Here is a 27991-nt window from a genome sequence, read left to right as displayed (position 1 = left end):
TCCGCTTCGCCATTCCGCAAGTCCTCACGAAACCTCTTCTCCGCCCGCCCCTCCTTCTCTTGCATCCACCCACCTATTACGTCTGTATGTTAATGAGCGAGGAGAGAGTCTCAATACTTATCCTACGCCAAAACTCAACAAAACAACAGTCACGTGACCGCCACCTCCCTATAAAAATACGGAGGGGCGTAGAGAGCATTTGACAGACAGGAAGCCAGCGCATAAAAAAACTCGAACCTAAACAAGGTTCGACCATTTTCGCTTCTGTCCTGAAGTGGAAACAGAGGCCTCTCATCAGAACAGCCCTCCACGCAGACAAGCGCTTTACAAACGGTAAGTCCGTTGCTGGCTTTATCCTCTGTTGTCTCGTCTTCACCTTGATGATAGATGACACACCTTTCATGACAAAGTGCATACAATAATTTATGTACAGTCTGCGGAACTGCGGGAAACTTTTCGTCACAGTTTCATGTTCTCTGAACTGAAATTGTCCCCCGTCTTAGATGATGCATGTTTCCTTGGTAACTCGTGGAGAAATGTGTCTTCACCATCGAAAATCCAGTAGTTGGATGTCAGCTAGGACTTCATCACCAAAGTATTTGCTAGGTCTTCAACTCCGCATTTATTCATGATGCTTAGAGTTGGTTGGCAGGATAGAAAATTGTTTATAAATTCATTTATATTTTTTTCAATTCTCTTTTGCATCGATATTTTGTTTTGTCAACGACAGCTAGGGATTGATGTCGAGAACGATAAAATAAAACTTTGTGGTTTTCAGTCGATGCTCTTTCTCTTCCTTCAGTGGCAATGCCGCTTTGCATAATAATGCTACAACTATGTTTTTCTGCTTTTATTTTATTGTTTATTTAGTGACGATAGTTTTTAAAATAATATTCGCTCCGAAGCTCTAGCAGCAAGAAGTTACTCATAAGCCCCCGCCATCAATCGGAGAAGAACATTTTTGATCAGCATTCTCGCTTAGTTGGTAATTCCACACTCATCATTTTTATTCCATAATCTTTATATTTTTCTCAGAAGAAAAGGCAAGCGAAGGCCTTTGCGACCACTTCACACAAGACTTATATTTGAGTTAGGTAGAGGAACAGTAAGGCTAGAAATGTCCGAGTCTCTCGCCTGTGTTTTAAACTCGTTGCAAAACATCTCGGAAGAGAATATTGCTTTTCTTTAAGTTTAGTCTTTATCTCTGTATACTTCACACGGCGCTATTCTTTTTACAAGAGTAGTTATACACCAGAAATTTAAACTGTTCGGTTTCATAAAGTGACATGAAGAAAAAATTTACATGTTCTATAATGTCTCAAGTGAGAGAAGCTCTATAGCTAACCTCATGCTAAGAAAGTTAGTCCGTCTATCGGTTTGGCTGGAAAACAATCCTGGCGATGAGCTGCGAGTTTGCGCAATACAGGCTCTCATTGGTTTATTATTTTATTATTTATTATTTATTAAAATTATGTTTACAGAGAAGTGAGTAATCCCTCATTCAAACCGACTCAATCGCAGACGAGAAGTCTTTAAGTTTTTAACGCATTTTAGTTAAAAAGTATCAAAGAAAAAATAAATAAAAGACTAAAGGATTGTTAAGGTGCAATAAAAGTAAAGAAATAAAGACTCAAAAAGTAAGAGAAAGAACAGAGCGAGAAAAAGTCCTATGAAGCTCAGTAACAGAAGAAACAAATATGATGAACAAATAAACATCCCTCACAAGGACCAACTGAATTATTTATGCACGATGCGTGCAAAACTTGTACAGAAAATAATCATCGCTTCTAAGAAACAGCTTTTAAAAAGAAAATCATCTAACTCTACTGAAAGGAGAAAATATCCTAAAGACTGATTCTTCTCTGGAGAGGAAGCAGGTGACTGGTTTATCACAGGATGTGGTCAAATAAAAAAAAAATAAAAGAAAGAAAACTGCTTCTCCCAAACAAAAATTGTTCTGTCAAAAATGTCAGCAATATTTGGGGCTCTGTGGGAAAAGTTCACACATTTACTTGTTGAAAAAAAGGCTTTCATGTTTTGAGTTTGGAATACTTTTGACAGGAGGCAACACAGTGAAACTGCCGGCTTATGAATATTGATATTAAAAGCGGTAAATATTGTCTCATCCATTTACTGTCCTTTCTCTGTCTTCCTTACTCCGGCATCATGTGTCCACCATTTCCTCTTTCTCTCCCGCCTTTCCTTCTCTTTTTCCCGGCTATTTCCCTCTCCTTTTCCACCTTTCACTCTATTGTTGATGAGCTAGATTGCTCACTACCTCATAGACCAAGGGCTAGATGTAAAAAAAATCACAACTTGCCTATCCTGTTGCCCTGGTAAATAAAAATATGTTGTCATTTGTCACATAACATCGCGTTTCCTTTTAGACCCCGCGGCAAATACATGGTTGCTGTAATATTATTTTGGTGAATTCTTTAATGTTTAAGTCTTGAAAAAGGGAGTTGTTCTAAACTGTAGTACAAGTAGTGGTAAGAAAAAATTCCAGAAATGTCAAATATCAATATAAATATGTTATTCAAACCAGTCCCCAATCCTCCCACAGCAAACAGCATCTCGTGTTTCACCCTGGCTTCAGTAAAACACTTTTAGTTTGACTGTTTGTTACCTCCTCCGACAACCGCCCGCCTCGTAGACTCTTTATGTACTCTAAGGACAACACTTACAGGCGGACAATTCCACTCGATCGATTATTAATTAAATTGTGTTGGAAGTGGCCTTTTTAATTGTCCTCTAGTGCGAACCCTCCTGTCTATTGAATCCATCACATCGGCCTCTGTCGGCTTCCCTGAAAATCTTTATTTATTTATTTTATTTATTTATTTTTTTAAGAACAGTTTAGAAATGGCTTGAAAGTTGCGATCTTAAATTTTGTCCTCCGCGTGTTTGTCGTGGACTGTAAAAACCCGCCAACACACGAGAATCGGGCGGAGACACGAGCTTTCCATGTCCTTCTCTAAACTAAGAAACTACATTCTGTAAAATGAAACGAAACTAGATTCCACGATAACAAGTAATTGAGAAAGAGACACGAAAGATTAGCACATCCTGAAAGAATCTGAATAAAAATATGACCATGTCATTTCTAAATAAAAAGAATAATTTTCCTCTATTTCTAAAATATGTAATAATTCAACTTAATGTTTAAACGCGTAAACGCGCTTCATATATTTCTCAAACAGTATTTTAAACCAATTAATTTTCAGTTAGGTTGTGTTGCTTTACAAATTGGGAGAAGCACCTATTTTTGGCAGTATTTACTAATCAAGTAGCAAAGTATGCAGATAAGTGCATAAAAGAATTATTTATTTAAGTGTGGCGCATATAACAACTTAATTAAGTGCACACCGCAGGATGCTGAGTGAAACACAGCATGAATCGTGAATGCTTTGTCTAAAATTGTTTTCCCGAGACACACACACACAGATTTACAGGGAGGGAGCGACAAGAATTATTGAAAAAAAGAACAATTTTAAACAAAGAAATAAGCTGAAAAAGAGAAGTATGCACATATGCAATGAGCAAGGTGGACATAACCTAAGGTGGCCATCGTCCAAAGATTCGTTTCCCCTTAATCCTAGACGACAGGAGAGTTATTTTCTCGTTATCACTTCCTCCGCTCCGTCCTTCACACCCAAGCGCGTCAGCGCTCGTGCTTCTTCCTCTCGTTAATGTTGAGAGGTTATTGCATCGCGCCCTCTTCTTTGTACATTTAGCAGCAGCAGCAGCCACGAGCTCTGTGCCAGGCCACTGAGTAACCAAACGTGATTAACGAAACAGTCATCGCTTCTTTCTTCTTGGCTCACATTCTAAATCGATTACCAGGGCCCGCTGCCCGACAAAGGTTATCTCCTCTTATTCTCCTTATGAGGTTAGGAGAGTTATTACGGTATAAAATAATATAAGGAAACTGAGTTTTTATCCAGGTAAAAATTCTGTATCTTCTGAGTGCCCACCCTCTCAACATTCTTTATCACCATATTTTCTATAACTATTTTTTATGTTTTGTTTTTTTTAATTTTTGGTGGCTATCTTTTCGGTTTTTTGAAAGGTCTTGAGTTTTGGCAGGAGCAGAGTTCTTTGTAATAGTGAGTGGCACTTTACACCGGCTACTTGTCCCTGTGTGTGTGTAGGTGTGTGTGTAGGTGTGTGTGTGTGTAGGGGTGCTTGTACCATCAGATCCATTGACCACACCTCGTTAAACGTGTCACGGGGCCGACTGGCTCAGTCTGAGGACACCAAGCTGTGGTCTCCTCGCATGATTTAACGATGGCCTTTAAATCCCCAAAGATATTCTTTCATGAAGGACAGCTGTGGAAAATTCGGTTTCCTCCTAGGATGTAATCCGATTGGCATTGTCTTTCTGGAGACCGCAAGGTGTTGTAAATTTCATGAACCATATAATGGAGTAAAAGTCCAGGGGAATGGCTTGTTTTTTGTTTCTTAAAAAAAATCCTTTTTATAGGCTTCGCCTTTTTAGGAAAAAGTTCTAAGTGGATAATTTATTTTTTGACAAGGAAAAAAAGTTCCCTGCCTTTTGCGATTTTTTAGAATTTTGTTTACTTTAGTTTGGGAAAAAAAGTTGAAGAAAATAAAGAAAAATAAAAATGCTAAGTAAATCTCTCAATAGTAATCCATAAATAGAGAAATTATAATGATTTTAAAGAGGTATGATATGATTTAAAGACAATTTTTTGATGAATCGGTTATATTTTTTTTCAAATATTGCTGAAAGTTTAATGTCACAATATATATCATGTTTAATCATAGTTTTCAACGATTTAGTTAAGATTTAGTAATAATAGCTCAGCTTTTATCATTTTTACATTTAAAATTTGATATAATTAAACTTTTAAACACTTGATGTATTTTCTCACGCTATTTCTTCTCTGGTTTTCTTCATCTTTAATGGTTTTTTTCTTCGCTGCAAACTTTGATGAAAGTTATTCGTCACCATTAAAAGTCGTTTATCACGATAACTGACCACGAGAAAGGATTAAAGAACATTGGTTTGTATGTTTGTTGGTTTTCCAGAATTTATCCATGCGAGCAGCCATGATGATGCGACCTCTGACCTCCCTCTGGCTTTTGGCGGTGGTGCTGATGGAATGGACGTGCTTTCAGGCCTCTGCTGACGACAGCATCCTCTGTGACACAGCTCCCAACGAGGACCTGTGTTGTGAGTATTTTGTAACCGAAAGGTGCAAAGCATCATTCACATCTTTGCTCCTTTCACGTCTTTTGGTGAAAGGGAAGACAAAATCTTGGTATTTCATTCCATTTAGAGAAAGCACATGTATCTATCTTTTTGCTGCTTTTATATCCGAAAACCTCTTTGGTACACAACTTTACAGATTCACAAATTAAGACTTGAACGACACCTCTAGCGTTTTCAGTCAGTGAATGTGACGAGTATGTTTTTTTTTAAAAAAGCACACACACAATTACATATTTTCACGAATATTTACAATTTTTGTAGACCTTTTATACCTGTTTCTCATTTCCTGTAAACACAGATTAACGGTTCTAGGGTAAACACGAACAAGGCTTTGAAATGAATGACCGTGTATTCTTCTCTAAGTTGAAACACGTGAACGCGCTGCAGATGATTATTCCAGTATCTCATTGTCTTTACGTGGAGATCACGTGACCGAACTAGCAGGGTCGGTCAACCGTGACACCTCCATTAACCCTCTTGTGGCCTAATATTCGTGGTTTTTTTGAACTAATATAGCCATAAAAACTTTTTAAATCACGCTTTAAAAATACGATTTTGCCATCTTTCTGTCTCTTACTGACCTTAGCACTCGATGGACGCATTACAGTCAAATAAAATTATTCCATCGTTTCATCTTAAGAAGTGGTTTTGTAGAGCATTACTTTCCTTTCCCGAAATATTTTCCCCAAGTGCAAGTGAATAAAAAGACTGGAAACAAGTTATATTTCCAATTTAACTAGAATCGTGCGAAGGGTAAGCTCGTCTAATGCGAGTATAATGCGAGTATAATAAAATGTGGGCAATTAAATGTCATTCGTTTTCGTCCTCGGAGACTAAAAACAAGTGAAGTGAACCTCTCATCATTCCTCAGAATTCCTGGGAGATGGTAGAGAAATATTTCCCAGCGAGAGGATTGTTGATTGATGAAGGAGTTGTATGGATGCAGTGTGTTATTGTCGGAGATCGCACTCGGGGGCCTTGTATCACTCGGGTACCGGGTGCAGGAACCCATTGCAGATCTTATTAGCCGCCTGCGAGGGCGTAGCCATTGGGCCCATGTTTTGTACCTATCCAATTCGCTTGGAAATTACAATGTCAGGCGACTGAGACATTCTTCTAGAAAAGAATGGTAAAATCTAATTGTTCTCTCACGTGGCCTCATCTTGTCCATCTTTGAAGAGAACTTTAAAGGTAGTGGGGGATGGGGGATGGGGGATGGACGAGAATATGTAGTGGATTCTGCTTCCTTAAAGATCTACTAAGGTGCATTTTTTCCCCTAAAGACTAAAATGTTTGTTACCCAATTCTGTTATTACCTATTGATACTGTTGATTATCCTTCCGTTCTTCGTATAGCATCCCTGTCTCGTTCTTGTTTCAAACGCTGAGCACATCCTTCATAAGGATAATAATGCGCTATATTATTATTATTATTATTATTATTATTATTATTATTATAGCTCAGCTGAGACTTATCTAAACTATTCCAGCTTAAGAATAGAATTTGTTATTCGTTAGATATGTCATAAAAATAAGTCTCACTAAGGCTTACTTAAAACTGTCATTAGTAGAAATACATCATTAATTTTGTAATATTTAAAATTAATCTGATATCATTGTCTGATGTTATCGCTTGCAAGGCAGTAAGTAACCAGCATTTATAACCACGCAGAGCAGATTCTACAGACTGAGGGTAGAGTAAAGAACCAATAGTTAAAGGATCATATTCTTAAGCTTTTTTTTAGCAAAAGAATTTCTGAAGAAATAATGGACTGCTTTGTACATAATCAGAAAAATGATTGACCATAATAGCCAGTAGGAAAATGGTAAGATAAGATAAATAAACATATAAACTTAAACCGTTTGAGTGAATATCGTATTATAGATATAATTGCAGGTATCTTGTCTGAACACTGGCTTAAAACCAATCCAGGCTTAGTTTTTTATTGTTTGTTTTTTTTCGTACTTCATGTAGAAATGTGCCTTATTGTTTTATATTAGTTTCTAAGAATTTAGAAAAACGTCTTCATTTTTTTTTCTATTTTAAGTCTTCTTGATTTTGTTTGTTATTTAAGTGGAGTCTCGCAGTCTTCTGTACACTCTATATATCAACCCTAAGGATTAACGGTAAGGCCGAAGCTGTAAGCACCACATATTACCACCTCCACACCCGTCAACTGACTTGTGTTGTCGACATCAGAACACAAACTCTTGGGGTGAGGGAGTCTTCTTGTTTTTTCATCTCCCAATCAAGTCTGGAGGGACTCATTCCGCCCATCGAACCACCATTCATGCCACTGCTCTCTAAAACAAAGTGACTGGGAACATAGAAAAGTAATTATACACGGCTGATTATTTTGAAGTGTATAACACTTCGCTCCTCATTCTTAAACCATCATGGTCTGGATGCGAACACGCAAAATAGTTCTCACCAATGTTTCTAAAGTCCTCTGTGAAATTGCTGATGAGCCAACGACAACATCATCACCAGCGGTAATTACTAAAGTTCGTGCTGTTGCTGCTTTCTTTTACTGCCAAGTTTGTTTACAATAATTTGCTCATCCTGTGGCGAAATACAACCGCTCTCGGTTAACACCCTCATCACGTCCAGAAACACGAGTCCCTGTAATTCCCTCAAGGTTTTGTTTCAGATCCCTTGAACAGAGCCAGATGAAGAACCTGAATGTTATCGATAGTAATTAGGAAAAGGGGATTCTCCTGGGATAATGCTCGTTTGTGGGCTCAGAAATGCCCACTTGTGTTGCGATGACGCATGTAGGACTTTGAGGCTGGTAATTAATGGCACGCCCATCGGTCTTGCCATGGTCCCAGATTATCAATCAATGATAGAGAGTCTCACGAGTTAAGGGCAATCCAGCTTCAGCTGTTAGGAAAAAATCGCAATCTGGTGTTTTTCTGCTACAGAAGATGAGAAGAAGTGTTTCGGGGAGGCTTACTCCATCGATTTATCGCGCGTTTCCCCAAACTGGGGATCGTCCCTAGCAATCAAAGCTCAGCCCCGGCTCCCTTTGGTCTTTGGATGAAGCTCTCGGGTTTTTTGCGCCTCCTTCTCCATTTAAAAAAATAGTCATTTCAAGCATATGGCCCTCTTCACATTTCAGAGAAATCAGCTTCAGTTTACCATAACTGTTTTAAACGAGATGACAATAATCGTTCCCAGACAAGTTTCTTTGTGTAGTTGCTTTTGAAGAAACGGCATTCGAGATTCAATATCCATAACATTATTTCCGGATAGTTTTATTCACGCTGAAGTATATTGTATATTATGTTTACAGATAACACGATATGCTTCAGATAAACGTTAATGATTTTATGAGGTTTTTACGGGTTTCTAATCAGAAGAATAAAATTGTTACAAAAGGCATTTTCCGAAATTTTGTCTCCAGCTTGTTCCTTTTATCGGTCAAATTTCCATTTCCAAGATCTGGCAGCGATTTTCATAAAAAGTTTTACAATGAATATACTAATTAGATTCCCAATAGTGAACAAGCACAGTTATTTCATTTATTTATTATCAACGACCAAAATTTCATTTTGCATAAAATGATTGTAAAGATTTCCAAAACAAGTGTTTTACCACACCTAACTTTCTTCATTTCTCTGTGTGTGTTTTTTTCAAACTATTCAGAAGCTAAATTATTGAAAATAACTAGCTAAATATAGTCAATTGCACATCAAGTACATCATCCAGGGTAAAAAGTCAGTCAAATCGTTTGACAGCTTGACTACTTACAAGCCTGAATGAAAAGTGTTCAGGAAGTCATTTAACCCCTCATCCACTACTTTCAAACACTAACCTTCTGTGCTTGATTTGAAAGGGTCTCCTACACCCTGTCTGCTTAGAACTATTGCACTTACCTGATCAAAAAGGTTCATTCGGAAATTACAGTCCTTGTGCTTAGACAGACAGCCAAGTAGACAGGACGGACAGGAAGGGCAGGTAAATTTAGATAATAGTCAGGACGACGGTGCTGCCGACAAGTCAGGACATACATGGAGTCTTCTCACAATTATCTGTATAATCCTCTAGTCGCCTCTATCGACAGATGAGCGCATTTCAGTCTACTCCCCGTCTTTGCTCAAACAAAACCCTACCTGTGGGTGGGTGTGGTCTTCTACATCATCAGACCAAACACAAGACTACCTTTACAACGGTACTGATGATCTCAGGGTCTGTTGCTATTAGTCGGCCATGATGTAATCCTAGGAAATTGAAAACCTGAGAGTTTCTACTTTTGTGGAGGCAGCACTGCCTCGCCTTACTCTGTGAATTGAGGCTTAGGCACACGTCAGTAGGTTGTCATCTTGTGGCAGCAAAGCCTCAGGTGAGAAACTTGTTTACACTGCATTGCACTTGTTTGGACGGCAAAGCCAGATTACATGGCGGCCAGGAGCTGTGAACACGGCTAACAAGTGAGCAACAGAAGTGTACCTGGCACGGGTTCATCCTCTAGAACAGTATCTTAGAGGAGACATCTTTTTCTCGGGATTTCCTTCGCCTCTTAGTCTGGTGAAGTTAGAACAAAAAGTAACTACTACTATTACCAATGTTAGTAATGATGATGCTCCAGCCTCTCAAAATAAAATCTCTCAACACAATACAAAAAATTATTTCTAATAATATTATAGGTAAATTTTAAAGAAAAGAGAGGAATATAAAGAGTGCTTGAATTGGGAGGGGAAAGAACGAGGAAGATGAACACCAGTTAAAAGAAGGAAATGATGGAAGAGATGATTTTGAACCTGACAAATGCGAGGGAGGGGGACACAAAAATAGAAGATTACTGCAGACCCATAATAGAAAACAAGTGCTTGATTGAAAATGAGCCTTGTCAAGCACAGAGCGAGGACCTGGTAGGATGGCAACGGTTTGATAAGATAGGATCGGGGTAGTCACCTAGCAATGCCTGAGATGAAGATCTCACCATCGTCCTGGACTCAAAATTGGAAGTATCTGAGCTTCCAGAACTGTTTCCAAACATGAAAGCATATTATGGTAGATGATGGTCTGTATAACAGCATTTCGTTGTTAATCATCAACGACTTGTTTTAAACCCTTTACTAACTGTCGCATGTGGAGATGCAAGCTGCATCTGCTGCACGGTTCAGCCTCGTCCGGTCTCCTCCACTGTTGGGATGCTGCAGTGCACGTGGCGAATGTTTGGCTTCAACCAGACGCAGCTGCTGTGACCTGTGCACTCACGCAGTCGTGAAAATGCTGAGAGAGAGGAATAGATGTTTGCTCAAAGTAAGTACGGGGTGCCCGGGTGTATCCATGGTCTTTCACAGGGAGTATGGCGTTACAGTGCGACCTTTGCAGCAGGAGGCAACAGCACAGTTTTGTCCGTTGCATGTTTTCCCTCCAGACGTCCACGTGATCATCACTAAAGCTTTGTGATGGGCCTGTTCACTGGAAATCGGGAGGAAATGCTTCGCGTGGATCCAGCTTGCTCCGGAGCTTGACAAAGCCCAGAAAGAACGGCGACTAGACCACATGCGTATAAACCCTCCAAATCCTGTTAGGTAAATGCCAAATGATGGTAATATCATACCTGGCGTGAAAAAAATCCCCCTTTGGAGGAAAGGCAGATCTCTTGAGGCATGAGCGAATATCTGGGGCCTCGCCACATAGCACAAATTTTGTATTAATACCGAGTTCAGTTTTTTGTTTTTTGTTAGTTACTTTATAATAATAACGAGGACCGTGGAAATCTTTGACAAGTCTTGCAGAAAATGATGAAAGTCTTTGTCCTGACTAAGCTTCTGAACAGCAGTGTTATAAGCCCTTGCCAGGTTTTTTTCTCCAACACCTTCTTCTTTTGTGGAGAGCATACTAATGAAGGTAGATAAAAAGAAGGCAGAGGATCGGACAGGTGTGTGAACTGATACCTATGTGCCTCATCCACTAACATCCGGGTACAGAAAGCGTGGGTGGACCCAGGGTTTCTTGGCTTCGTCTCTCTGCTCCGTTGTAGGCGCGGGCGGCACCTCGAAGTCGGTCTGTGGCAAGACATCATTCATCGTTCCGCGGTGATCCTATGATCATCAGACTCCTAATAGTCGCACCCAACTACCATTTCCACAGAGAAGAGACTTATTCCGGGGAAAGAGCGTGCTAACTTTTACAGAATCCCAGACTAAGGTCGCCAAGATCTCGGATTCCCACCACAGTGCAGCCTGCCTGCCATCAGGACCAGTGTCCGGCTTGAGTCAACATTCAATCATCATCTTCGATTTTCGATCTTTGGGAGAAAATACTTTTGGAGATGGAAGATACACCAGGAGACAGAGAAAGAGAAAGAGAAAGAAAATGACTAGTGTCCTATTTAAGTCGACATTAAATCATCAATTTCAATTTTTGTTCTTTAGAATAAAACACTATTAAAGAGAAGACATTCCAAAAGAGAGAGAAAAAATAAAGGAATGAAGAGAAAGCAGAAGGGGAGAAGAAAAGAGACTGGAACTTTGATTCTTAATGAAATTTGTGCGTAATCTCCTGTCTTGCTCTTAGGGTCAAGGAAAATTAACTTTACACTCTATTGGTTTCCTACTTTGTTCTTGAGGAAGCAGAAAAACATGAATAATTAACAGCTAGTGTAAGTACCCTCTGTGTAGTTACCATGGTTACCGCCAACGTTTAGTTCTTTACACACCAGATTTTGTTTAATTGTAGTATTTGTTTCTGATAGCTTGGAAGGTGGCTGCACATGCGGGTATCCTCTGTCCCTTGGTATAAAATGATAATCACCCTAACCTTTCAATGTTGTCTCTGAGAGACCACTTTCTATTCATACGATGTTTAATGAAATGAAAGAACAGATTCTTCTGTAGATGGTAGGGAGAGAGAGAGAAGCAGGCGGGCGATGAAGGTGGTCATGGTCGATGGAACGATGGTTGAAAAAAGTCTCAGCATGTTGTCCTCACAAGCTTCAGCTTTCTCTCATTTCATGTAAATACATTGTAGCTCAACTTTTCTTGATATTTGTAGTAACTTGGTTGTTTTATTTATAAATGGTTCACATAGTCCTCACATTTTTCAAGATTACGGCTACATGGAAAGCAGGAAGAAGAACAGAAGTCTAGGAAAGTATAATGACAGGTTAAGGGACTACAACCTGCAAAAGAGGAAGGAAAGTTCCACCTATTACTTATTTTCTTTGATTCTATTAAAAGAAGATAGGGTAGCGGTTAATAGTTTATTGAATAGTCACCGGAACAGAAGATAGAAAGAGGAATCAAGAAAGAAATGCAGACAGAAAAAACGGGGAAAAAGCTCAAACATTTTCTGTTAAGAGGAACTGATCGTAAAAGCAGTTCAATAGCTGCTGGAGAATTTAAACTTCGATCTTCTATAGAAACCGCAGGCGCAAGACCACGTGACGAGAAAGCTTCAATCAGATAACAAAATCGAATGTTAACAAATGTTCCCCATCCGCAGATGCAGTTGTACTTGAGACAAATAAACCAGAAATGATGTCTTGCAAAACGGGAAAATGAGGATGTAATCTTTGCTTGGTTAGCACTTGGGGTGGCTTTTCACCTCCCAACGAAGCAACTCATCTTCAGGAAGTGCTCACCCTCCATTTCACTTCTTTCCAGTCTTTATTTCCGTCTTTGTCATTCTGTCATAGCAAGATATTCAACTTGTTTTGGAGACTGGATGATGTTGCACGTTGCTCTGTTGAACTATACTTGAACCAAAGTTATTTCATAACCTAATAAATCCATCATTTACTGTAAATAAAGAACATTGGCAAATACCGTATCGCAACTGATTAAGATAGAACAGTTCTGACTCTTCTGAGGTTTGGAGTGCGATTAGTATCAGCAAGATCCCTTGACAACCAGGACTGAACTTTGTCCTTTTTGAGGTTTTATAACAATTGTTACTGCAAGGAAGCAAAAGGTTAACACTAACTCTCTGAGACCAGGATCCGACTAAACCGCATTGAGACTATCTTTAATTTTAAAGTTTGCCAGATATTCTACAAACACATCGGCTTAACTTCACCAATTTGGCTTCTTCCGAATCGAGGCCCGGTGTCTTTGATCTCACCTGATCTCCGATGTCTCTAGGGTCCTTCATCAAGGGTTTTGGTTTAATAATTTTTTTATTCAATGTAGAGTACATCCTACGTGACACTCGGCAAGACAGAACCTAACGTGGTTGTTATTTTTGATGGGGCCTGATGTTGTCTGCCCCCGCAAATTTCCAAGATCATAAACGAGTTATGGGAGATAAAAGCTATCGACACGATGATAATGGGGGCAAAAAAACATCGGGCGGTGATAAGGGCATTATATTCTCAAAATTTGGTAATGTGCGCCTGGTTGGAAGTGAAAAGTAAACGCATTTAGGAATATTCTGAACTGACTTCCGTCAGCAGTAAGAACACCGTAGCCATTGAGATGGTTGGACGTAGTGAGAATAATCGTTGTTGCACTCCACTAATAGGCTATCTTCATCTCCGCAGATGAAAATGAATAATTAGCGAGGTCGTCGAGATGTGAGGGAGATGATATAGGTAAGATGATTGACACGACCTGAAGAAAGAAAACAAGGGCGGGGGTCCAGCAGAGCCGTTACAAAGACGTTGGGGAACGTAACTGTAGGACACGGCAGTATGTGACCATGGTCTTGTCTCATAATTCAATTACCCGCACGGTGATTGGCTAAGAGTGGGCTTGGCGTGGCGGGTTTTAACCAATTAGAACGGCTGGAGCCAATAATTAGATTGTTCACGCGCATCTTGCTTGGGACAAAGATAGGAAAGTGTGGTTAACGCAATTTTCTTATGTCAAAATTGCATCAGGACTCGCTGTTTTTCTCCATTCGGCAGTGAGAAGTAATAGCGCAAAAAAAAACCTAAAAATGAGAGATAGAGAGAAAGAAAGAGAGAACGAGACAAAGAGTCAGGAGTCAAGGAAAAAAAATGAAGAAAGGAACAACTTCTTTATCAAACGAGGCTAGTAGGTAAGAACGCTAGGAAGTCTGCATTTCTTCAGCTGCTATGTGGTTTTCTTGAACTAGAGCAAGGGGCAAGATAGAACTTCAGCAGATAACAAGGGAAGCATAAAGAGCATAAACACTCGTGTGTGAAACAGCTATCAAGCAGGGAAGAAGGAAGCACTCGATCTCGCGATCTGTCTTTGCCGGGCTCACCAACAGGTCAAGCAGGGAAGCGACCGTTTCCTAGAAAAACATGATCATCGTCTTTAACACACAACACAACAGACACGTACAAACACACACACACACATCTAACAGGAGCAACCCAAGTACAGCATCACAGAACAACATTCCCCCCTCCTAGTTCCCCTTAGAAATCTTGCGCAAGGGGTAAGGGCACCGGCCTGGACGAGCCTCGTTGCTGCAAGACGATCGGTTCCTGGACAGGTCGTGTCGCGCACCGTCAGAAGGTAATGGACTGGCCACGTGGCATGCATCAACATGTCAGACCGACTTCCTTGTCTTAAACATCTCGTCCACACATTTATCAAATAAAAAGTTGTCTGTATTAAAACTTTCCTCTAAATTCGTTTGACCTTTGTAGAGTAGGTACGGGCAACGATCCTATAGACAGGAGGGAGGTATATACAGGATGAAGGATGGTATGGTCGTTGAAGATCATTTACAATTTCCGCATGTGATCCACCGCTTTTCTTGAAATTTGTTTTTGAACTTTGTCTTTCATGTACTTTCAAACGAACGTACTATATACAATCGTTCGGCGGATGAACACTTAGAGTTCCTGCAAAGTGCTTTAATCTTTTCGTTTGTGTTTTCGTAAAGATCAAAGTGCACTCTCATCTTCCCGTTTTCTGTTTTCGATCAAATATTCTCATCGTTTAAAAACAAATGCGGGGAAGATAAACTGTTCCTTATTCCTAACTTCAAACAGTATTTCAAGGCGCTAGACATTTTTTTAACCCTCCATATCGTAGAGACCCTCGTCGACATGCACCCAGCAAATTTCAAGAACAGGTGACGCCAAAGCCTTAACCTTTAACCCATCCCTCTCCCCCTCTCTTAAAGGATTAGGTCGATGACAAATGTGCGGGAGGGTCGCTGACAGTGATGCAGAGAAAGGCATGTGCAGACACGAAGACGTCTCCCAAACAACGACTCACAAGAAAGGAGAGTTCTTTTCCTAAGAAAACAACACGTATCCGGGAGTTGTCCCGCTTGAGTTTAGCCTGGCACCACCGCAAGAATCGCAAAAGAAAGATCGAGAGAAAGCATGCGTGCATTATCAGCTCCAACGTCCAGCCTCTTGGCTGCAAACGACCGAGCGTCACTGGTGACATCACAAAAGCCCTGCAAACATCATTCACGCGCTCGTCGCGTGCGGCAAATAATCATCCACGGAGTATGCTCCTGCACTAACCCTCCTCACTGTCTTCTTGAAATCTCTTTCTCTCCCTCGTCCCATTTCTTCTGTCTCTCCCTCTTTTTACCTCCACCGTCATACTTTCTCTCACTCCCGTTCTCCTTTCACTCTGGTTCTCTTTCTCTCGTCCTCTCTCCTTAGAAATTCACTCTGTAGTTCTCTCTCTCGTCCTCTCTCCTTAGATGCTTTTGCTGACTTAGATCACTCTAATGAAAATTCTATTTTTATTGTCAACACCAGAGGCTAGTTGCACAACATGTTTCTAAAACTGTTCTCAAGAAGCAAGTTTAAAAACTTTGAAAAAAAAATCGCTTTTGCCATTTCTCCCGCAGACAAAAGATAATGGTGACGGGAACGAAAGTCAAGCCTCTCTTGTTTCAAACAATTTTAGTTTAGAAAGTTCTAAAATTGTGTTGTGTGCTTTGTTTCTATAAAACTGATTATTTAAATAGATTGAGGGACTGACAGTGTTTCAAATTAGATATGTTCTGCAACTAACCCCAGAACTAAAGTGGAGAGAAGAAAATTGTTTGTTATCGACGCTGTCGTCGCTGAGCTATCGATGGGATTACAAATTCCGTTTCACTTTAAATACCTTCAATAAAAAATTCGCAGACTACAGAAACAGTAACTTTTTTCAATAAATGAGGTAAGGAGGTTGTTTTAGTCTATCCTGCTGTTCAAAGTTGATGTCCAAATCAATTTAAAATGTTTTTTTATTTGTCAACAAAATGTAAAGCATAAAAACAACAATGTTTACTACATTTTCATATTCGACCCGCATTATCATTAAGCAATAAGCAATTTTCTGCTTGCTCCATTATCCTTTTTTTCTTTTCGAATCTTTAAAGATGTCTGAAAACTTAAAAAATATTTGCTGTGACATTCGTTTCAAAGCACCCAAGCTGTCAGTTTGCTTTTTGTTTGCTTTATAAAAAAATTGTTTTCAGTATTATTAGGGCAAGTAGCCGCACGCCTTTTAAACCTCCTTCAGGGATTGGCTTTTACGTGGCAACGGTTTTTGTTTGCCAGCAGGCGGGAGGAGATGGCCCCACAGGTTTTCTTGATTACCATTCTTTCAGCTTGTGCGCGCACGCGCGAGCTGCAGGGGACGAGAAGTTGGGTTGCAGGACAAATTGGCATCGCCATTTACCCAGTCAGAGGGCAAGACAGAAAAATGGTGGGTTTAGTTGTTGGCCCCCAGTGCAGTGTGTCAACCCTAACAATGGCGGTGTAGTCTTGAGTGTCGCCAGCTTGTAATACACTTGCTCCGTGGTGTAGCCGTTGGGGGGTTAATTGACAGTTGAAGTGCCAGCATCCTCCTAGAGTTTGTGGATGTCTGTTGATGCTATCCTCTTAATCAGATTTTCTTCTTCAGCCATAATGACATGAATTGCGATAACCTTGGTGCGCTTCTTACTGTTATTACTGTTAGAGTTTTAAAAGCCACAAACAAGAAGAAAAGAAAAACATGATAAGTGACAAAGATAATTTGAAATGATTGAAGAGGTGCAATGAAAGGACAAAAAAAATTATATTTTACGGTGTTTAAAAAGGATTAGATGGTAGTCGGTAGATGGAGTAATCGGTCCTGTTCTGCATGGTCAGAACTAGTGTGAACCAATACAGGTGATCAGAAACGCAATTTAAAATGTGTTGTGAAACTGGCCTCAGATTTTTTTCAGTGTGGTCCTTGTAGCTTTTGACCAACTTCAGCGAGCAGATTTTATAGGAAAAAATCTTCGCTTTTTAGTCCGTTGTAATACTGCTGGACTAAAAGTTGAAAGAAAAAATGAAAAAGAAGAAAAAAAAGAGGATAAATGTAACATGTCTTCGTTCTTCGTTGTTTTACAAATCGCAGATTTTCCTCTGTGAGTCGTGTTTGCAGACAGTGTGCCTGAAGCAATCTTGGACAATCGAAAAAAAAACCGTTGACCGGACAGTCTGTTGTTGGTGCCATGGCCGCAGTTTATCGCTGGTGCCTCGAATCAGCCTGTCTTGGTGCCACTAGAGGGTATCCTATTCCCAGTGGCTTCACTGGCCAACCTATTCTATTCTCATGATCAACAAGGCTGTTCCCAACATTTCTATGGTTTGGCTAGTGCATGGGCCAACCTATTGCAAGTGCCTTTATCAACCAGTTTTCCCTTCTGTCTTCACACAGCAGAGTGCCTTGAATTGTCCTGGCAAAGACAATGTCTCTAGGAAAGCAAAGGGGTCCCCTTGCAAGTCTTTACATTGTCCTCTTCCCGTGAATTTGTCGATTCCCATTGGACCCCAGAGCGACAGAAACTGAGGACATTGTAACCACAGAGAACGATAGTTTTGCGTGAACAGATACAAAAACAGTTGTAGACATTAATGATATTAATACTAATGAAAACGGCCGGTAGGCACAAGAAAGAGAGAGGGTACAGAAGAAAGCAGACGTCCAGTGCTTTAGCTTAATTAATGACGAAAATAACTCTTTATTTGATGGCGACCGATAATTTTTTTTCCTCTTTTGCTGTCTCGCGGGGCAGTCAAAGCAGAGTAATTACGCCATCTGCTTAAATCCCGGAGGAGACAGAAGGTTCCTCCGTGACAATCAGATGTCTCACTGTGTTCTTCTTTCCTCGAATCTGTGATAAGTCCGAGTGTGCCGCAAGGGGGCGCTCGTTTACCTTGCCGCCGACAGGAAGCCGCCTAGCGGTCGCCATTAAATCAACTTTCATGGACGATAATGCTCAAGAGATATTAGCCAATGCAGATCGAATGGGCTCCGTGCGATCCATCTTGCCTTAAACGCAGGACACAGCCAGAGCTTGTGGTCTCTCACAAGTTGAATGGCTCTGCCCTAACTTTCTATTATTTTCCAGTCGTCCTCGTTTATCTCCTGTCACAAACGACAAAAAGAAAAGCCAATCGCCTGGAGTCGCTTGTCTCTTCTATTGAAAATTTGTCGTGACATTGGCCTGCACCCTTAAGACTAGCAGACAGATGGGGAGGTCCTGCAGACAGAACGTGCTTCCTTCTCCTTCTCTCTCTTCTGTGATGCTGTACACTGTGTGCGTGTGTTGTAACTGGCTTTCAACTAACGTGGATTGAAATTTCTCTTCTCTTGGTTTTTTAAAAATTGTTTATTTTGTGGGAAGAGTTTCTTTCTAAGAGAGGAGAGAAAGTTAGGAGAGTGGGAGGAGAAATAAGGTGCATACTCCGTCTACATTTTGTTTGGTTCTTACAATTTATTTTAATTTTAACCTCAAGATATTATTTTTTTACATCACTTTAGTCAGACTGCCAAGGAACTTGAATGGTAAATACTCTGCAAAATAATCATTAAGTTTCAATAGTCTTTGTAGTTTTACATAATAAACACAAACATAGAATTTGGAGGAAATCGACAAAATACCAAAGGGGGAGGAATAAGTGTACTTAAACCGTTTTTAAACACTAAACTTGTGATGTTGTCGATGCAACAGTGGCAAGCAGCCTCCCACTGGTGGCAAATTTGCAATATTTTGCAAACTGTAAAGATTGGTTTTGGTAGCTGTGGAATATAACAATTACTGGACTTCTTTATGAGCTTAAGATCTGTACATTACATAACAATAAGTCACACACTCCTCAAGTTCACGAAGATGTCTTAGAAGTAATGTGTGGTGTCTATGTCTGTTGGTGTCTGTATCATTATACATTTCTTATACAATGACTGAGAGTATGTATTCTGTTTATGAAAATTCAGTTTAACTGTGAAAGGTACTAATATTTAATTATGCTTCATATCATGCATTCATTAAACTATTTTTAGTGTATTACACGTTTCTCTTTCATAAACGAGTGCATAAAAACATGTTTGAATAGTGATTCATAACAGCGACGAAAGCACACACACGTTGATTATTCACAGCCAAGCATGCACGTGCATTAACACATGAATACGCATGTCCATATTGTGTCTATGTTTTTAAAGAGACCATGTCAGTTTGCAAACTGCATATATTCATTCAAAGCGATAAACAAGTTAATTTTATGTTTGACATGTTCGATTTGGATTGTTAGTTTTCTTTGTGATAAAACCATTTCCATGTTTTAATGTAAGAATTGGTGTGACAATATATTTTAGTAGATTTAGTATGACATTTTTTCCATGACATGTTTTTCTTATTTGATTTTTATTTTGCGTTTGAAATCGGGAAATTTTCGCTGCACATTTAAGACACAGCCCACTGTTGTCCCTGTGGCAAAGCCTGCAGTGGTCGTCTTAAAGTTCGTCCGGCGAATATTTATTTATTCGCCATGTTGGTCCTCTACTTACATTTTAAAGTTTTTCATCGCACCTACCTCAGCACGACATTCCTTCTCCATGGCCCGTTTACAGTGCGAGATTTCCTCTTCTGGAATCTCGACCTTAGGGTAAGTAATCCAGAATTACTGATCGAACTTATCTCTATCTCTACTCTCCCGCTCCAGTCACAGTCTCTCGGATACACCGTGCGCTCTTGCCTCTGTCGCTTCCTTCATTCTTCTGAGCTGACAAGTCTTTACTTGCGTTCTGAGCTTGCTGAATACGCAGAGGAAATTTCCCGATCATTATCTTTGAATTTTTAAGTTTGGTTGTTCGTTGTCTGTATGTATGTATGTATGTGTATACGTTTGTGAGGGTGCTTGTGCCGACAAATTTTGTTTTGATGAATTGTTTCAATGTAGGCGGCTTTTGCAGATTATTTTCACACAAAACTTTGTCTTCTTTTCAAACATTTTTCTTCAAAGCTTCAAGCTTATCTTTCACCACTGTTATTTGTTGTTGTTGTTTTTTAATGTTTTGCTCGTACTTGACTATTTTTTTTATTACTCTACTTTTCACTTTTAGTGTCAGCATCTCGAAATTTTCGTTTCTTGATAGTACATTTGCTCCCTTTCTTTCCCTTTCAGCTCAAAGACTAGCTCAGAAACGCTTTCTGAGATTCGGGCGGGCGCTGACAGACGATGCTTTCCTTCGGTTCGGACGCCAGTTCTACAGAATAGGACGCAGTTACCCGTATGAAGACAAACGCTTCCTTCGCTTCGGACGATCTGGAGAAGAAGACATGTCGGACTTGATCCGAGCTGCCATAGCTCGAGCCCAGGCTGAGGAGTCTTACCCTCTGTACCGCCGACGACGGTCAGCGGAAGTCCAAGCAGATGGCGCTTCGGCAGAAGGACAAGATGAAAGTCAGGCGGTTGCCAAGAGAGACGGCGAAGAAGCTTCTGGAAAGGTCGACAATGACAAGCGCTTCATGCGATTCGGTCGAGTCAAGTCTGACAAGAGGTTCATGAGGTTCGGACGAGGAGCCGAGAAACGCTTCATGCGGTTCGGTCGCGACCAGCAATGGGACGACGATGTTGACAAGCGCTTCATGCGGTTCGGTCGCGAGCCTGACGAAGAACTCAGCGACGACGACGAATTTCAGGACGACAAAAGGTTCATGAGGTTCGGACGCGACCCTGAGAAAAGATTCATGAGGTTCGGCCGCGAGCCTTCAGAAGAGGGCGACTACGCCGCGGACGAAGAGGACGAGAAGGACAAACGGTTCATGCGGTTCGGTCGCGACGAGGAGAAGGACAAGAGGTTTATGCGCTTCGGGAAGAGGTTCATGCGCTTTGGTCGAGACGACAAACGGTTCATGCGATTTGGCCGCGATGGAATGGACGGCGAGGAGGGCACGTCCGAGGACAAGAGATTCATGCGGTTCGGCAAACGGTTCATGCGATTCGGCAAGCAAGACAAAGAGGAGCCTGCAAAGAGCACAAAGCCGGCCCCCTCCTCGTGAAGAAATTACTTCAAAAGCCTTGATCTACACGTTATTTAACAGAAATCAGCTTAGATCAGCACCAACATTAACGACCGACAGGCATGTCGAGAAACGAACACGTCTTTGTAAAGTCCTCGACACAACCCAGTCCTTCTGTTACTGATGTCAACAGACACGCGGACACATGCATTCTCCCCCTTTGATCTCTTGTTTGCAAGTGCAACGTTACTGATCTCATATTTCACTTTTTATATTTGAGTAACTTTTCATGCCAAACAAAACCTGGAACCAGGTATGACAAAGCAAACGACAATTTTCTAACTGTAACTATTTAAGCGGTTATTGAATACAGCGGCTCTTTCATCGATAGAATGTTTTTATACACAAAAAATTGTTTACAGGCAAGAAACTTGCTGGATTGGTAAACAAAAGATTATATTTATGCTTGCCATGTGTAGGCAAGATTACTGAAAATTATCTGTTGACAATTTTAGAACATTTTATTCTCTAAGAAGTCAAAACTGATTAATGATAAAGTAAATTTCGTTTTCGTCTTAACTTCATACATAAAACTGTCCGCTGTTACAAGCTTATGCACTGAAACCGAAACGATGATCTCTATAGCAAGCTTTTGTTGCTTATGATCTCAACTCATCGAGCCCTTTTAGGCAGGAAAAGTTAATATTCCGGTAACTTATTTGTTGGTTGTGTTTTGCACTTAAGAAAATTTTGAACATTTTCATCCGTTTGACAAAGACCACTTTTTGAACTTTGAACTTGAACGTAACGTGTAAATAAAGCCAAAACTTGAACCACTCCTGGACTTTGTAGTTGAGTGTTTGAGATTTCAAGGGTTTGACTGAAAGCAAAAACGGTTCGTGGCTTTTCTTTCTTTTTGTTTGTTTATTTTTTTCTGGGAAGGGGGTGTTGCAGGATGTTGACCTTTGTATCGAAGGACACATTTGTAAGGTCATCAGCTTCGGCACTTTCGTGACCCACGTAAACAATAGGATGCTTGAGTATAAAAGATAGACAGCCATAGAAAATCTTAACCTGGTAAATGTTGTTAAATGTTTGACACAGTGTGGTTAAAGCTGTCACAGTCAGAGACCAGGGATTTTGCAATGGTTGGGGACATTGGAACGTTGGTCACCATGCGGAGATTAGTCAAACTTTACATGGCGAATTGTAGGCATTTCAAAGGTTTCACGCTTCAGTCTTAAGTCTTAAGGTTTTTGAATAACAATGTCAGGGTAGAGAATCGAAGAGAAAAAGAGTTTCATGAATTGAAGAAGAAGAAGCATGGACGTAACAATGGCCGCGACTTGAGTACTGAGGGGACAAAGCTCTATCTCGTGGCAAGCAAGAAACATTTCAAAGCTTGACATTCATCTCTCTAACATAAAAATGAGAAGTTTTGCTTCACACTTTAGTCGAACCGTTTTATACATTATTTACAATCTGGTTTTCTTTTCAGCTTTAGTCGACATATTTTAGTCGTTCTGGAATTGACCACTGCCAACCATGTTCCTATCGTTCATGGACTCCATTTGTCCGGGCCTAGCTTCTTGTCCCTATCTGGGTGACTAAAGCCATGCGATCCGTGTTGTGAGGACTTGAACGCCCGTGACATCAGCTAAATCCAATCCGCTGGGAGACATTTGCATCAACGCCTTCTTGTAATGGTCCCATCAGTGCAGGCGACCTTTGCCACGCAGCTCGCTTGGGGGATGAGGGGAGTGGTGGTGGTGGTGGTTGGTGTGGTGGTGGTGGTAGTGGTGGTAGGGGGGAGATGAAACTATGGACCAGAACACTCGTGTCATCTGTGAGGAGGTGTGCCAAGTTGCAGATGTGACTGTTTGACAGAGCTCAGTGCCCTTGTGAGAATCTGGCTGTGACAAGGCCACAAAGTTCTCTCTGACTCATGGTCAAGACGACTGGAGTCGGGGACAAAGGGGATTGTTATTTGGAGGCAGAAATTGATCTGCGTGTTCCACAGAATTTCTGGCAAGACCCTCATGGGAAGCTTCAGAAATGCCACTTACAGTGATCAGTGGCTTAGTTCCAACTCGCTCAGCACCGACTCAAACACTCATTTCAACAACGAATCGACGCATGCGCGCTCCTGGTCATACAGAAGCCGTCCTGGATAATTTATTGTCGCTTAAACAGTTATAGCATTTTCTTGTTTGTTTGTTTTTTTCTTTGAACTTGCTTACTTGAATGTCCTTGATAGTTTGGTTTTAGATTAATATCTTTCTACCACTCTTTTTTTTTCTTTTCTTGATTCCTGGAATGAGACTACATGATCCATAATTCATGTCATTAAAATGTTTCTGTTAAGTTCGATTGGGTCAAGAATAGTCATTCACATTTGATTAAGTTTTGCTCACACCCCACCAATATATTTTTGGTAAATATGCTATGTTACTTATGTGCACGTTCATTGCCTTTGCAAATCAGTTTTCCTCGAGATAGAAAATTAAAAAGAAGAAAAGCAAAACAGATTTCTAGGGGGAAAAAGTCTGTTGAGAGAAAAGCTTGACAAGCAATGTTCCTGGAAGATGAAGAAGTATGGAGCAGGGCTCGATGCATTGGGAAACAAAGACAGGAAGACCAGGACACCCTGTAACAACTGGTCACCTGCCGGTCTCAGAGGGCCAGAGACACAAACTGCCATCCTCAAGAATAGTCTCTGACAAGAATCCAGAGAGAGCGAAAGACAGACATACGGGTAGATTGAGCGGCGGACAGAGAAAAATACAAAAGAACTGAAGGACAAACAAAATGACAGAAAGACACGTTCACCCTTAATACCATTTGTTGACAGAGTTCCTTTCAAGGCTTTTTATTTCTCTGGCAAATTATGTCCATGTATTTGATCATCGCTCTTCAGTCCTGGTGTACTCTTTCTCTGAACTACTAATTCCAGACTCCTTTTCTCTGACTTTTTTCAGAGATGTTCTCTTTTTTTAGGGGGAGGGGAGTTTCCTAGAAGCTCATGTCCCAACTCTGGAGACAACAGTGCAGGTCTATACATTCAGGTTCTGGCACACTGGAGAATACCCCCGTCCTTCTCTCTGTGCCACCTCCCTCACCTTTCCCCAACAGGCTGTCTGTTGTGTTCTTACGCACATTATCGCCGAGCAAGCCTGAAAAAGAGGAACATTAGTGTGCATGATGAGGAAAATGGCGCCTGATGTTACATGGTTAGCCTGCATTGAAGGCGGCTCTCACGTGTATTTGGTGACCTCATTCATTTCTGGGTACGCAACTTCTTTTTGCTTCCGTTGTGTCCCGTCTCTCATCTGCATGAATTTTGAGCCAGACCAGAACCTCGCACAATGCGATCCTAGCAGTGGGAAAAGCATGGAAGGTTTATTCGGGACGAGAAATGTTTTTGTCCATGGTCTAAGCCCGCTCCCTTGATGCCTTGCAACTGCCCGGATGGAGCATGCTGAATCATCTTTCAATAGCTTTAGGCAAGGGATGGGAGCTGGTGATGCTGAGCAGGAACTGTTGGCTGCAGGGACTCCCCGCCTGTGGAATCTCATGTGACGGTTTCTGAGCCTGAACCAGAAAGCTTTGACCTACCGATGTTTGCTCTTCTTCAGAATCGATGACTGTTAAAGCGTGACTTGTGAAACTTCAGCTTCCATTCATCTTCCTGGACGGCTGGAGTCTGCGCGTGACGTGTAGCTTGAAACTTAGTATGCATAATTAGTATGGTCTTCTTGGCAGCGGAGCGTGCTGCGAGTCAGAATAATCTGTTTTCTACCTTCCGTGACCTATGACCCTCTCGTCTGGCTCGCACGCGGCCAATTCGATTAAAGCACAACGGAACGCCGCCGGTTTTAGACAGGAAGGAAAGTTTAAAGTCGGCGACGTCACATGTTTGTTGTTGACTGTCCACTTCAGTGCAGACGTCTCGTCTGATGGATGCCACCTGTCTTCTCGCTTTCACTTCCGCTCGGTGCGGACGTTGCTTCCCATCCTGTCTCGATACCAGACGCTGCTTGGTCCTGTTGGTACAGATGTGTCTGCCATTATCCTGGTAAAAATTAAAAAAAAAACCACCGACACTGTGTAAAATGTTGAAGTGCTGCTGAATATGTTGACTGGAGGCCATAAACACTTATGCCTTGTTCCTTTTTGCTTTCTTGTTTTGTTTGTTTTATTTTTATTTGTGGCTTTGTCAACGGCTTTCAGTATTTTCACTCTGGACTTTTTTTTTCTTGTTTTATTATAAGATAATGATTGTCTTTAATGTTGTTGGTGCCTAGCTTGTGATGTGCCTAGCATATTGAGTGTCTTTGTATCACTGTAGGGTGGAACAACTTGAGCAAGCGTTACTTGCGGTTCGGCCGAAGCAATGGCCTGCCTGTGCAGCGGTTTGGTCGAGGCTACGGTGACCCCATCCTGCGATTCGGCCGAGGCTACGGCGACCCCATCCTGCGCTTCGGTCGCTCGTCATACCCTTCTGATGTCACCAAGCGATCGGAGACGGATGCAGAGAAGGGCGAATACTACGAAAACAACGGTTACCTCCGCTTCGGTCGGTCCTTGCCTGAGGCCGCCATGATGGTGGGTCTGCTGGAAAGGAAGCGACGAGCGGTGAATGGTGCTCCCTCCCTGACCAAAAGGTAGGAGAGTGTTTAGACGCCACCAATGTATAACTTGATCATTATCATCATCATCATCATCATCATCATCATCATCATCATCATCATCATTAGCAACAGAGAAGTTGTAGAGCGGTGCTCCCCAACCAAAGTCAGAGTCATAGCTCTTTACAAAACCCACCTAACCCCTTAAGAAACTTAAAAAAATGTACCAACCCCACTTGTCCTCTAAAGACACATGTCAACTGTCTAAGGAAACAGATAAGTCACAAAAGGAGCACCTGGTGGCACATATTGTCAGATTTTTGTACTTATATACAGCAGGTATATGGAAGTCTATAGCTGCCTGGAATTAATAAGAAGTGTGTGTGTGTGGTCCTGTTTCATCTTAAAGGGTTTTTTTAATGTCAGCAAACAAACTGTTTATTACAAATTCATAAATTTCTTTAGTTAATTAATAGCTAAAATAATTCCTTACTATATAATTCCAACAATTTAGATTGTATTCATCACTTTATCGCTGAAAGCGATTAACACAATTGACCCACTGCTGTCGAATATTTGCGAAGGGCTGCACCAGGATCTGAAAGCGCTTTCGTCCGATGGGGTCGAGTCCCAGGCAAGCACTCTCTAGCCGACGAGGCCGACGCCGAGCAGGGCGTCGACGACATTGACCGCCTGGAAGAAGAGAAGCGTTACCTGAGGTTCGGCCGCGGCGACGCCCACAAACGTTACCTGCGCTTCGGACGAGCTCAGCAGGAGGGATTCCTTCGTTTCGGAAAAAGTGCCTAAGCAGCCCAACATCACAAAACGTGAATGCAGTTACAGAAAGAAAAACAACCTCCTTAACCCTCCTTTCCCACTCCCACTGACCAAAAAATAAATAACAAACAGGAAACATGAGCAAGACAACCGACTTCTGTCCTCGCAGACTGAACATTTCTGGAGCAAAGAACCGAGCATTTCCGAGAGTTTGTTCTGTGGTCAATTAAAGACAGGCAAACATGGGCGAACCCGCATTTTTCTCTGAAGGCATGTCCCTTGTGCTTTTCGCTGCTGTTGGCTTTTTTCAAGCAGACTTTGCCACTACAGGTTCAATGTTTTGCTCATTTTTGCTCGAGCGACAACTATTTTACAGTTGACACATTATTTATTAGTTGGATGTTTTTCTTGATGTGAGTGGTAAAGAGCATCACAAGTATTTATGGTCAAACTGCTGATATACTTCACTAAAATGTCATGCTTGTGTTCTATACACAATTATTTTACCCAGTCTAAAATGCCTTTGTGGAATACTGCTGACTATTCTTACCAAAGGAAGAATTTAAAACATATTTTATATTTGTGGATGCCTTTTGTGGGTATACTGCTGATGTTTACTCCTCAAGTGAAATAAAAATTGTCTAAAGATTGCTAAAATTTACGGGGTTAGGATTTTAACTTGTGCAGAAATATTTTGTGCGTTGTTCTTGTTGACAAGTGCATGACTAAGAAATACTGAGCTTTATTGCCTCAAAGTGACTTTGATAAACATGTCTTAAACCAAGCTGCTGTAATTTGTAACTTTATGAAGAAACTTCAACCAGGATGATTTACTGTCCCTACTTTGGTGCTTAATATTTTAAAAGTAAACATCAATAGGATGTATTTTTTCTCCATCTGATGACATACAGTATAAAACCTGCGTACAATACATGCGTGTACTCTTGAACTATATATATATTATTTTTGCCGACATTCTGTTACCTTGGCCTTAAGTTAAGCCTTCACTGAACAGCTGTTTATTTCTTCCATGTGACGACTGTTATGTACAGTATTGTGACTTTTTACTGTTGTGGTAAAAAAGCTAATAAAGCCTCGGAAATACATTGGAGTTATTCTGGATGTGTTATTTCTGGGGGATAATGCAGTATAGATGTTTTACTTGCACGTGAGGAACAAGGATTAA

At 40.9% G+C, this 27991-nt stretch overlaps 1 protein-coding gene across 1 annotated transcript; it reads left to right on the top strand.

Moving 5' to 3' along the window:
* Positions 1–148: 148 nt before the first annotated feature.
* LOC112558955 (FMRF-amide neuropeptides-like) lies at positions 149–27911 on the top strand. Its single transcript, XM_025229725.1, has 7 exons — positions 149–333; positions 5053–5197; positions 20562–21437; positions 22505–22565; positions 22674–22750; positions 25749–26064; positions 26613–27911. The coding sequence occupies exons 2-7, from the start codon at positions 5062–5064 to the stop codon at positions 26833–26835; spliced, it is 1689 nt and encodes a 562-aa protein (XP_025085510.1). The 5' UTR covers positions 149–333; positions 5053–5061; the 3' UTR covers positions 26836–27911.
* The last annotated feature ends 80 nt before the right edge of the window (positions 27912–27991 follow it).

Source organism: Pomacea canaliculata, linkage group LG3, assembly GCF_003073045.1.
Source record: "Pomacea canaliculata isolate SZHN2017 linkage group LG3, ASM307304v1, whole genome shotgun sequence".
NCBI lineage: Eukaryota > Metazoa > Mollusca > Gastropoda > Architaenioglossa > Ampullariidae > Pomacea > Pomacea canaliculata.
The sequence above is the reverse complement of the archived record's forward strand: the minus strand, read 5'-3'. Positions and strand labels throughout refer to the sequence as shown.

Coding starts and splice junctions, on each gene's coding strand:
- LOC112558955 (XM_025229725.1), top strand. CDS start 5,062: ATGCGAGCAGCCATGATGATGCGACCTCTGACCTCCCTCTGGCTTTTG. Junction 21,438..22,504: donor AAAGCCGGCCCCCTCCTCGT/GAAGAAATTACT, acceptor TGTTTGACACAG/TGTGGTTAAAGCTGTCACAG. Junction 22,751..25,748: donor TAACAATGGCCGCGACTTGA/GTACTGAGGGGA, acceptor GTATCACTGTAG/GGTGGAACAACTTGAGCAAG.